Source organism: Pseudorca crassidens, chromosome X (genome assembly GCF_039906515.1).
Source record: "Pseudorca crassidens isolate mPseCra1 chromosome X, mPseCra1.hap1, whole genome shotgun sequence".
Taxonomy (NCBI): Eukaryota; Metazoa; Chordata; class Mammalia; order Artiodactyla; family Delphinidae; genus Pseudorca; species Pseudorca crassidens.
This window is the reverse complement of record NC_090317.1, coordinates 59,474,102-59,487,125: the sequence shown is the minus strand read 5'-3', so window position 1 is coordinate 59,487,125 and position 13,024 is coordinate 59,474,102. Positions and strand designations below refer to the sequence as shown.

General features: G+C 36.9%; 1 protein-coding gene and 1 pseudogene across 6 annotated transcripts in view; both read left to right on the top strand.

Annotated features, from left to right (window-relative positions):
• APOOL (apolipoprotein O like) overlaps window positions 1-12,568 on the top strand; it is a 229,086-nt gene extending 216,518 nt beyond the window's left edge. For all 6 annotated transcript variants that reach the window (XM_067724588.1, XM_067724591.1, XM_067724590.1 and 3 more), the window contains one exon: window positions 11,902-12,568. In XM_067724588.1, the coding sequence (XP_067580689.1) occupies window positions 11,902-12,033 (132 nt within the window). In that variant the 3' untranslated portion in view covers window positions 12,034-12,568. The remainder of the gene's footprint in view (window positions 1-11,901) is intronic.
• LOC137216341 (V-type proton ATPase subunit B, brain isoform pseudogene) lies at window positions 2,757-4,233 on the top strand (annotated as a pseudogene).
• Window positions 12,569-13,024: the final 456 nt, after the last annotated feature.

Here is a 13,024-nt window from a genome sequence, read left to right as displayed (position 1 = left end):
ACCACAAGAGCTGGCAAGAACCCCTAGAAGCTGTGTAACCAGCAATGCTTGAGCCAAGATGCGGGCCTGCCCAGGCAAGGGAACTGAGACATATTCCCACTCACTGTGGACAGTATCTCTCACCCCATCTGATCAGAAAGGCTGGCAAAAAAACTGGAAGCTGTGCAGCCTAGCAGCACTCAAGGCAAGAGGCAGGCAGGCAGAGCTGATAGTTTGCAGAGCAAAGCCAATGAACCTGTTCGGCCAGAGAACTTGGAGTGCAGGTTGGCTTTAGTTAAGACAACAAAGAGCTTTACTGGCTTTATGTTGCTTCTCTCACTGCACCCAGGCAGGAAAATTAATTCATAGCCCTGCTCATTGCTGAATACAGCCTCTAGCCTGCCTAACCAGGGAACCTAATCAGAGCACACAGGAAGCTGCATAGCCCATCCAACAGCCCAGACTAGAGTGGCACTTGAACAGAGAGCACAAGCCATGTCTTTCCCCATTTGCAGAAAAAAAACTGGTGGTCTCACCTGATCAGGGAATTCAGTGCACACAGTTGCCTGATCTGGGTTCCCAAACAATAAGCCCGTACAGGTCCTTGCTACCCTACCAGGGAGTGAAGCTAATTCATAGTCCCATCTACTACTGAATATAGTACCCAGTCCCAACCATCTAGTAAGCCTGACCAGAGAATCCAGGAAAGTACAGCACCATCTAACAGCCTTACTTGGGTAGGGAACCAAGCCAGCAGTCCTATCCAACTGTTCTCAGCCAGTGGCACACCATCCCATCCCCAACCTCAGAGCTTGAACAGTTGCCTCCCTCCACCCCCAGCATAACAGTAGGCCCCACTTGCCTAAGTATATTACCAACAAATATGCCTAGAGATCCAAACTGAGCTGACTGGTGAAGATCCGTCTCTGCCAAGGCAAACCTGTAAAGTCTGTATGAGGACCCCAATTACTCAAATGTGCAGATACCAATGTAAGGAATCAAGGATAATGAAAAACCAAGAAAATATGACACCAACAAAGGAAACTAATAAAGCTCCAAGAACTGACGCTAACAAAATGGAGATCTATGAACTGTCAGACAAATAATTCAGAATAATTCTCTTAAGGAAATCTAGCAAAATACAAGAACACACACAAAAAAAACTATATGAAATTAGGAAAACTGCTTTCATGGATGGAGGTCAGGCCCGCAGCCAGAGGGAGGTGTTGTTCAGTGGAGAGGCTGCTCTGCAGGAGGACACCTAGATATCAGAGAAGGCCAGAGCTGAAAAGTACCCTGCAGGTCATATAGTCTAACCCTCTCATTTTACAGTGAGAAGCCTAAGGTTATGGGAGGGACAGGGCTTGCCAGGATTTAGACACCTGATTATTGGCAGAGCAGGAAAATTCCAGGTTTCTTAAGTCTTGTTTGACCTTTTTCTACCATTAACTTTTTTCAGCTCAAGGCTCTCTTTGGGGAAGACAAGCAGCTTTGCCCATATTATATAGCATATATCCAAAGCATATGCACTGATATGTTTAAGTGTTGTGATTGTAAAAAGACCTTAATAAACCAGGCTTAAGTGGACTGCTCAGCAGTTCTGAAAGAAATGGTTCTTGATTACTAAACAATACAATTGTGTAGCATCAGACCTCTTCATAGCTTCCTTAGGAACTGGGGATGAGCCCTGGAAGTAGACTCTTTAAAACTTAGGAAAGCACCTGTTGTTTCCCCAGGTTGTAAGACTATGTTTGCACTGGTTAATTGCCAGAGTGCCTGTTTGTGGCTCATTGGTTAAAAAGAATTTCAGATGAAGGGTATCAGTCTGGGCGCTCTCCTGCCTGACTAATCCTGTCCTGATCAGTCACTGGGTCATGTGACAGCACTGCAGTGTAAGGAAGAAGGAAAAGACTTGATTCTATGGTTTGAGGAGATGTGCTTTTACAAAAATTTTTTTTATTGAAATATAGTTGATTTAGAATATTGTGTTAGTTTCAGGTGTACAGCAAAGTGATTCAGTATATATGCTCTTTTTAAGACTCTTTTCCCTTATAGGTTATTACAAGATATTGAGTATAGTTCCCTGTGCTATACACTAGGTCCCTGTTGGTGATCTATTTTATAAACAGTAGTGTGTATATTTTAATCCCAAACTCCTAATTTATCCCTCCTCTCCCAGATGTGCTTTTTATAATGGGAATTATTTGCATTAGAGAATGCCTTTGGGGAGTTTATGTGAGCTGAAGTAGATGTGTCAAGTAACTGACACATGTTGCATTCTTATGACAATAAATTTATACCTAACAATTATAAATACTCTTTTATGAATTTCATTTATATGTTTTGCCCCTAGGAGGGGCAGCTTCTAGGAAAAGATTATAAGGGGCAGCTGTCATTTTTCCATATAATTATTCACTCAATCTCAATTCAGAGAGTATCAACTGAAACAATAACATAGTTTAAAGAGTACTCCATGACTAAGGTTGTAAACCCTTAAGGGAGATGACTATGATTTCTCAACATTCTGTGTGTGCTTAGCCAGTGACCGAAGAACTTCTCCAGTGGCTACACTCCATTGGAGAAAGGTTGTTTTTCAGTAATGATACAGAGTGTCCCAGACCACAAAAAAATGAACAGTTCAGTTTTAGAATTTGAGCAGCAGCATAGAGTTAAAGAACAAGTGATGAGCCAGACAGTTGATTTTAGAAAGTCTTTGAAAAACAATGTTTGCATGCTTTTAAAATGAGAACAATGAAGAAATTGTTTTAGGGCATACAAGACAGTATCAGGAGTCAATGGTCCACTAGTGATCTTAGTTCATGTTAAGTTTCCCAGATACGCTGAGATTGTGCACTTGACATTACCTGATGGCATGAAGCGGAGTGGGCAAGTTCTAGAAGTCAGTGGTTCCAAAGCAGTCGTTCAGGTATTTGAAGGGACTTCAGGTATAGATGTCAAGAAAATGTCCTGTGAGTTTACTGAGGATATTCTCCAAACACCAGTGTCTAAGGAGGTGCTTGGTGGGGTATTCAATGGATTAGAAAAAACAATCAACAGAGGTCCTGTTGTACTGGCTGAAGAGTTCATTGACATCATGGGCCAGGCAATCAATCCTCAGTGTCGAAGCTATTCAGAGGAGATGATTCAGACTGGTATTTTGCCCATAGATGGCATGAAAATTCCTGTCTTCTCTGAAGATGGCTTATCACACAATTAGATTGCAGCTCTAATCTATTGCCAGCCTGGTATGGTAAAAAAAAATCCAAAGATGTAGTGGACTACAATGAGGAAAATTTTGTGATTGTGTTTGCTGCTATGGGTGTAAACATGGAAACTGCCCGGTTCTTCAAATCTGACTTTGAAGAAAACGGCTCAAGGGGCAATGCCTGCCTCTTTTTTAACTTGGCTAAAGACCCAGCTATTGAGCAAATTATCACTCCTCACTTGGCTCTAACCACAGCTGAGTAGTGAAGATCAGTGTGAAAAACATGTATTGGTTACCCTAACAGACATGAGTTCTTATGCTGAAGCACTTTGAGAGGTTTCAGCAGCCCAGGAAGGAGGTTCCTGGTCAACGAGGCTTCCAAAATTATATGTATACAGATTTACCCACAATACATTAATGTGCTGGTCGAGTGGAAGGTAGAATTGACTCTATTACTCAAATTCCTATTCTCACCATGCGTAACAATGATATCACTCACTGAATCCCTGACTTGACTGGATATATTACAGAGTGGCAGATCTACACACGGACAGATTTCCCCACCTATTAATGTGCTGCCCTCATTATCACAGTTAATGAAGTCTACTATTGAAGAAGGTATAACCAGAAAGGATCATGCCAATGTATCTAACCAGTTGTATGCATGCTATGCTATTGGTAAGGATGCACAAGCCATGAAAGCTGTAGTTGGAGACAAAGCCCTTACCTCAGATGATCTTCTTTACTTGGAATTTCTGCAGAAGTTTGAGAAGAACTTTATTGCTCAGAGTCCTTGTGAAAATCGCCCTGTCTATGAGACTTTGAACATTGGCTGGCAGCTGCTTCAAACCTTCTCCAAAGAAATGCTGAAGAGAATCCCTCAGAGCACCCTGAGCAAATTATACCCTCAAGACTCTGCAAAGCATTAACTGCTACTTCATCACTGGCTTGATGCTTTTGTGAAATACTGGTTCTATTTTCTTTATTCCTTTTGCACTCCCCCATCCCTACCTTTGTGTTGGAGTTTACTGTGTTACCCTGTAATTAAAAACAAGGAATAGATAACAAAAAACTGAAATTACAAAAACAGTACATGAACAAAATGACAAGTTCAGCAAAGAAATAGAAACCATCAGAACAACCCAACCAGAAATCCTAGAGTTGGAAAATATGAAAACTGAACTGAAGAATCCAATAGAGTTTCAAAAGCAGACTCGACCATGCAGAAGAAACAATCAGCAACCTGGAAGACTGGACATTTAAAATTATCCAGTCAGAGAAGCAAAGGAAAGAAGAATGCAAAAGAGTGAAGAAAGACTATGGGACTTATGGGACACAATGAAAAGAAACAATATTTGCATGATTGGAATTCCAGAAGGAGAAAAGAAAGTGAAAGAAACAGAAAGTATATTTATAGCAATAATGGCTGAAAACTTCCTGAACCTGGGGAGAGAAATTGACATCCAGATCCATGAGGCCCAAAGGACCCCAAATTGGTTGAACCCAAATAGGGCTACACTGAGACATTATTTAAATTGTCAAAAGTCAAAGGCAATGAAGAATTTTAAAAGCAGCAAGACTAAAGAGAGAAGTTACATAAAAGGGAACCCCCATGAGATTATCAGCAGATTTCTCAAAAGAAACTTTTCAGGCCAGGAGAGAATGGGATGACATTCAAAATATTGAAAAAAAAAAACCTGTCAACCAATAATTGTATACCCAGTGAAGCTGTCCTTCAGAACTGAAGGAGGGATAATGACTTTCCTGAAAAAATAAAAAGGCTAAAGGAGTTTATTACCATGTGACCTACCTTACAAGAAATGCTAAAGGGAGTTCTCTGAGTGGAAGTAAAAGCACATTAATTAACATCATAAAAACATTAAAAAGGTAGCAAAAACTCACTGTTAATGGTAAATATATACTCAAAGTTAGATTCTATAATATGGTAATGGTGGTGCATAATTCACTTACAACTCTAGTTTAAATGTTTAAGAAAATGAATGTCATAAAGATAACCATAACTACAATAATCTGTTATTAGTTACACAACATAATATATGTAAATTATAACAGCAGTAACATAAAATGTAAGAGGGAAGAGAAGGAAAAGTGTAAAGTTTAGGAATTTCATTGAAGTTAAGCTGTTATATATATTTTATGTAAGCCTCATGATAACCATAAGGGAAAAAATCTGCTGCAATTACACAAAAGAATAGGATAAAGATGTCAAAGCTTACTGATACCAAAAGCATCAAAACACAAAAAAAGAGAGCAGGATAAGAAACAAGAAACAATGGCTCTACAAAACAACCAGAAAAAAATTAACAAATTGGTAATAGTAAGTCCTTATTTATCAATAATTACCTTAAACTGAAATAGATTAAATTCTCCAATCAAAAGACATGAAATAACTGAATGGATTTAAAAAAAAAAAAAAACAAGATCCAATGATTGGTTGCCTACGAGAGACTTACTTTAGCCTTAGATGAATAGACTGAGAGTGAAGGGATAGAAAAAGACATTTCAAACAAATGGTGACCAAAAACAAAAGCAGAAGTAGCTATTCTTATATGAGAAAAAAATGGACTTTAAACTAAAATTGGTAAAAAGAGACAAAGAAGGTCATAATATAATGATAAAGTAGTCAATCCATCAAGAAGATATAACAATTGCAAATATTTATGCACCCAACATTGGAGCAACTAAATATATAAAACAAACAATAACACATTAAAAGGAGAAATAAGCAGTAATACAATAACATTTGGGGACTTTAATACCCTATTCTCAACAATTGATAGATCAGCCAGAGAATTAATAAAGAAACAGTGGATTTGGATTTGAACAACGCTATAGTCCAATTGACCTTACAGAACATTCTATCAAACAACATCGGAATATACATTCTTATCAATTGCACATGGAACATTATTTAGAATAGACCATACATTAGGCCACAAAACAAGTCTTAGTGACTTGAAGAAGACTGAAATCATACCAATTACCTTTTCTGACCACAATGGCATGAAACTAGAAATCAATAACAAGAGAAAATTGGTAAATTCACAAACACATAGAAATTAAACAACACTCTCCTGAACAACCACTGGATCAAAAAATACATTAAAAGAGAAATTAAAAATTTCTTGAGACAAATGAAAATGGAAGCACAACATATGAGAACTTATGGGATGCAGCAAAAGCAGTTCTAAGAGGGAATTTCATAGCAATAAATGACTACATTATGAAGCAAGAAAGATCCCAAATAAACAACCTAACTCTATGCCTTAAGTAATAGAAAAAGAACTAACTGAGCTATTTACAATAGTATCAAAAACAGTAAACTACTTAGGAATAAATTTAACCAATGACGTGAAAGATCCAAGAATACTCAATGGAGAAAAGAGAGTCTTTTCAATAAATGGTGCTGGGAAAATTGGATATTCACATGTAATAGAATGAAACTTGACCCCTCTCTTATACCACTTACAAAAATTAACTCAAAATGTGTTAAAAACTTAAATGTAAGACCTGAAACCATGAAAATTCTAAGAGAAAGCATAGGAACAAATCTTCTTGACACAAGTCTCAGTAATTATATTTTGGAAACTCACACCTAAAGCACAAACAACAAAATAAAAAATAAACAAGTGGGATAACATCAAACTAAAAAGCTTCTGTACAGCAAAAGAAACCATCAACAGAGTAAAAAGACAACCTATAGAATGGGGAAAATATTTGCAAACCATATATCTGATAAGAGGTTAATATCCAAAATATATAAAGAACTAATCCAACTTAACAGGAAAATAATAATTAAATTTAAAATAGTCAAAGGACCTGAATAGACATTTTTCCAAGGAAGATATATTAATGGCCAATGTTTACATGAAAATAATGCTCAACATCACTATTCATTAGGGAAAAGCAAATTAAAACCACAATAAGATATCGCCTCACACCTGTTAGAATGGCTATCATTAAAAAGACAAGTGATAACAAATGCTGATGTGGATGTGGAGAAAAGAGAACCCTGGTGCACTGTTGGTGGGATTGTAAATTGGTATAAGATTTTTCAAAAACTTAAAAACAGAGCTACCATATGATCCAGCAATTTCATTTCTGGGAATATATCCAAAAGAAATGAAAACATTAATTCAAAAAGAGATCTGCACCCTCATGCCCATAGCAGCATTATTTACAATGGCCAAGACATGGAAACAACCTAAACATCCATCAATGGATGAATGGATGAAGAAGTTGTGGTATGTGTATATATATATACCACACACAATAGAATATTATTCAGCAAGATAAAAACGAGGAAATCCTACCATTTGCAACAACATGGATGGTCCTTGAAGTGGAATGTAAAACAAACAAATGAAAAACCACCAAACTCATAGAAAAAGAAATCAGATTTGTGGTTACCAGAAGTGGGGGTGAAGGGAGGGGAATTGGAGGAAGGTGGTCAAAAGGTATAAATTTCCAGTTATAAGATAAATAACTACTAGGGATGTAATGTACCACATGATAACTATAGTTGACACTGATGTATGATACATAGGAAAGTTGTTAAGAGAGTAGATCCTAAGTATTCTCATCACAAGGAAAAAAAATTTTTTCCCTCTTATTGTAGCTATATGAGATGATGGATGTTAACTAAACCTGTTGTAATTATTTCACGATATATGTAAATCAAACCATCGTGCTGTACCCCTTAATCTTATACAGTGATGCATGTTAATTGTTTCTCATTAAAATTGGGAGAAAAAAACACTGTGAATTGATGAGTGACCTCAGAGAGGTAAAGAAAGGAAATACAAATGTGGAGTTTTAGTGACGTACAAGAGAAAGGCAAAATGCTGGATGTGTGATGGAATAAAAACTGATTTTTCACACATTAGATAAATGGTACCATGTATGTGGACCAGTGATTCTGGAAGATAGAACTGGGAAGAAACTGGGAATTTTTAAGTGACATATTAAATCAGAAAGAGAAGGAAATAGAGAATGGTACTGAACTCATTGTGGGTCAATACACGTGGAAATCCAAGAGAAAATACAATCTAAACAATGAAAGAGGAAAGACTAATATTGAGAATATAGCAGGTAAACTGTCTGGGTTTGAATGCAGGTGACATCATATTAGTTTTGATCTATGTATTAGTTCTCTGTTGCTGCATAACAAATTACCATAGACTCTGCAGTTTAAAGCATTATACATTTATTGTGTCACAATTTACGTGGGTCAGGAGTCTGGATATGGCTTTTCTGGGTGCTCTGCTCAGGGTTGCACCAAGCTGCAATCAAGGTGTCAGGCAGGCTGTATTCTCATCTGGAGTTTGGGTCCTCTTCTACGTTCACATGGTTGTTGGTAGAATCCAGTTCCTTAGGAATCACTTAGGTGATTCCGCCCACCCTGCCCCATATCTTTCCTTGCTGGCTGACAACTAGGGGGTCACTGTCGGTCTGTAGAGGCTACCTACAGTTGCCACTTGGCCTTCTGACAGACTCTCTCACAACATTACAGCTTTCTTCAAGGCCAGCAGAAGAAGCTTCAGCTCCATTCTCCTAAGATGGAGTCATATAAGAAAATCTATTCAAGGGAATAACTATTCCATTGACATTTCCTATTATTTTCTCCATATTCTATTGGCTAAAAGCGAATCACAGGTTCTGCTCACACTCAAGGGTAGGGGGTTACACAGGGGACATGACTCATTGGAGGGTCATTCTTTAGGGTGTGTCCAGATAAATAGCAGGTTACCACTTAAAGTGGACTAAAATGGTACTAAAACAGCATTTTACTGGAAGACTAGGTGAACAGGAAAAAAATAGTGACCCTTAAAGATTATAGAATTATAGAAATCTTGGGACAGATAGATTAATCTTTTAAAACTGAGTGAAGTTAACAGAGTAACATGACATTTTTCATTCACTCAACTAATTTGTTGCCCATTACATGCCAAGCACTGTTGTGGTAGTTAAAGAATGATGAAAGAAAAGTTCCTGCTCCATGGAGCTGTAATATAGTGGGGGAAATATATTAAGCAAATAAACACATATAGGATTACTAACTGTGATAAGTGCTATGAGGAAATAGCTCAGAGGGTAGTGAGAGAAAATAACGAAGTTGGTGCAGTCACTTTCAATGCAGTGCGCATATCAATTTTACCCTTAATTACAGTCACTAAAAGAAAAGCAGTAATATACAAGAGTTGGACAAGAGACTTAAAAGGGAAGAAGTGGGCTGTAGCTCCCTTTTGTGGCTACCTCAGTCAAAAAGTAGTAGCAATTTCTAAGTAGGGGCAGGGTTGGAAGTGGAGGAGGCAAGGTAAGAGAAAAAGTTGAAGTGAAGTTGATATTGATAAGGGTAGAAGGTAGTGCACCAAACAAGAAAACAATATGCCAAGAGCTCCTTACTTAATACCTAGGGAAATTTTCATCTGAGTTTCTTTTAACAACTTCAACTTATCTTTTTCTCAAGAAATCTTTCATTGTACTATCATTTAAAGGACACAAGAGACCAAGCTCAGCATTTTATTAAACCATATTATTAAGATTGCTCTCATTACATATACCTGTAAGCCCCTGATAAGCAAACCTAAAAGCTTATTTTAAGACTTTACCTTACTTGACGTCTCTGTTGGCATTTGACACTCACTGCTTCCTGACTCTTCATTTGACTGCCAGGGTACCACTGCCCTGGTTGTCTGCATACTTCTCTGATTATTATTCCTCAAACTCCTTCTGAAACACTTCCAACTCTGTCCACAACTTAAATGGTGCTGTTTTTTCAGGGTTCCATCTTGTTTGTGAATTTCAAATCTAATTTCAACTCATAGAAGTTTCTCTAGATCTAGACCAGTGATTCTAGTAATCTACAGGATATCTGTACATTTGTATGTCTAGCAGGCCCCTTAAAGACCTATGTCATTATCTCTTCACTCCACCCTGCTCCTCTCCTGTATTCTGTATTAAAGTGAATGGTGCCATCTACCCAATCATCTAAAACTGAAGTCTGTGAGCACTAGGAGGCTCTTTTCTCTCCTTTACTGCTCTCTCTAAATCTAATCATGCACAAAGTCATGTGTTATTAATGTTTTCCCTTAAATCTAGGGTGACCATCTCACCACAATTTGCTTGGGACAGTCTTGGTTTTAAAAGTGAAAGTCCCACATTCCAGGAACCCCCTCAGTTCTGGGAAAACTCAATCCCTCTGCCACGGACTAAATTCAGGTCTTCAGCATGTCCCTTCTAAATTATTACCAACTAATTCCTCTGCCACCTGTGTCTCTATTTCAGGCTTAACTGTCACACAGCTGCCAAAGTTATTATCTTAAAACCAAATATGATCTTATTGTTATCTAGCTTAAAAGACCATACTTGATCCTTATTACAAATAGGTCAAAGTCAAAATTCCTCAAGTAAGCATAATGTGAAGGATTTTAGCTCCCCTGATCTCTCCAGCTCTACAGCTTCATCTCTGGCTGATCTTAGGTTTGCACTCTATGTTCCAGCCATAACACATGTATGGTTTCTCAAGTATATGGTTCCAAAGCATTTATGGTTCCATGCCTGGAAAACTCCTAGTCATCCTAATATGTACTTTGAATATCACATTCATGAAGCCTTTCCCAAACCTTTAAGCAGAGGTAGTGCTCTATCCTCTGCCCTCCCAGCAGCACTATTATTGCCTTCATTCTTATACTAAGATATTATGTTATAATTATTTATCTACCTGACTATTGGTATGTGTCTTCCACTTGATTTTTAATTCATCCAGATCAAGAACCCTCACTTATTCATTATTGTATCCTTAGTGCCAAGTACAATGCCTGCCACAGAGTGGTGGTCAACATATGTGTATATGTGCACATATGTGTGTTTATCTTTGAACCATTCTCTTACAACTGAGGAAAGTGATCAGTGCAATATTTTCCAATAAAAATAGAGAATTCTCAAAATAAAGGCCTTCATTTCTTTCTCAGATCTGTTTTAAAATGGTATTTTTAAATGCTCATGAACATGTTTCTGAGGGTCTTTGCAATAGAAAAGTGCATCTGTGAGTAGAGATTAATTGTCAAAAAGTAACATGTTATGCTGAGAAAATGAGGTTTTAGCATGAACCCCTATCATAAAACAATATTATAGTGGTAACAGAAGTCTGGGCTACTATAACATAAACAATGTTGTTATAATAACATATGATGTGGAAACACTAGTAATGTAGTTTGTGAATAAGATCATACAACAAAAGAAAAGTGAGATACTTCATAAAAGCAACAAATGTAATTGTGCAGTTATATAGTACTAACATTCATCACTGCAAGATTAGAGTGTGGACTTTGGTACTGTAATTTCAGAAAAAAGAGGTATCTGTTTTTCTTCCATAAATTTGCTCCTGTAATGTTAGGTTCTTACTTTAGTACAGAGATTCTGGATTGGACAATATCTAAACTTGTCTAGGGAAACTGTACTATGAGTACAGTATTTAAAGGTTATTTAAAAGCAGCCAACAATTCAGTTGCTAAAAAAAAATTCTGTATGTGTGTGTTTTTAAATAACTAAAATGTATAATGGTGATTAAACAAATTTCTAAAATGATTCAGACATTATATGCACAATTTTCTAATACACAACATATCTAAACAAGAATAGAAATTTTATTAAATATCATTTAATTATGTTTGATATTTTTAACTTCCTTGCAGAGTTTGGCCACACCAGGAGTTCCAAAGTCAAGCTACACTCAAAGAGAGAGACAACAAATTGGATACCCAATTTCTGAAGAGCCAGAAATCCCTTATAAGATAGGACGTGTGCAGACAAAACCCAACTATTAAACGTTTCCGGCAGAAAAAAATCTGTATATATATATAATTTATATATATTATATATACAATATAATTTGATCATTTTCAAAGCATACTTGGAATATTTTTAGAGAACTATGAGTATGAGTTACCTATGCTATAAATTATACTTTACCTTTCTTTCTGTATTAATGCCATCAATTGTTATCTCTTTATATGTTTAACTTTTCCTTCCCCCAACCCTTCCTTCTATGACCACAGAGCGAAACTTTCACTTCCAATATCCAACTTCTTTAACCAGCAGGAATGGCAAATACTTGTTATCTCCAAAATTCAGCATAACACTTGCTTACTGATTTATGACATGTATCTTTATGAAGTACTCAGTGAAATGCATAGAAGGTTGGTTGCAAATTGCTTATAGAGCATATTGAATACTTTTTAGTTACTGGATAAATCTATGGAATTGCACCAAAGCATTGGCATATAAATAATGAATTTTATTTGAAATGTGTGATTTGATTATAAATTAATTCCTTAAAATAAACTAAGAATTGCTAAATGATTTCTGTAACTGAGTGGTGTTGTGGAATGATCCCAAGATCTGGGTTGCTCCTTCCCCTTTTCCTTTCTTCCCTTATTCCTACTTCTCTTCCTTCATCCCTCCTTTCTTTAAAAGGCACTTATTTCACACCAACTATGTGCCAAGCACTGGTTAGTTGCAAAGGTATGAAGATGAATCTGAGATAGTCCCTGGAGCTCAGACTGGTAGAAGAGACAGAAACAAAAAACACTTATTATCCAATGTTATCAATACAATGATAAAAATGTATACAAGGAAGTAGGAGTTCAAAGAACAATTAACCAAGCCTAGGGAGAAGCATGATGATAATGGTGAAGGAAGAAGGCCATAAAAGAAGGTGATGCCTAAGCTGTCATAAAAGGTGAGTGGGAGTTAGCTTTATGAAGTGAGGTTGGGAGAGAGTTTTTGAGACAGAGGGAAAGCAAAAAGTGGAGAAAT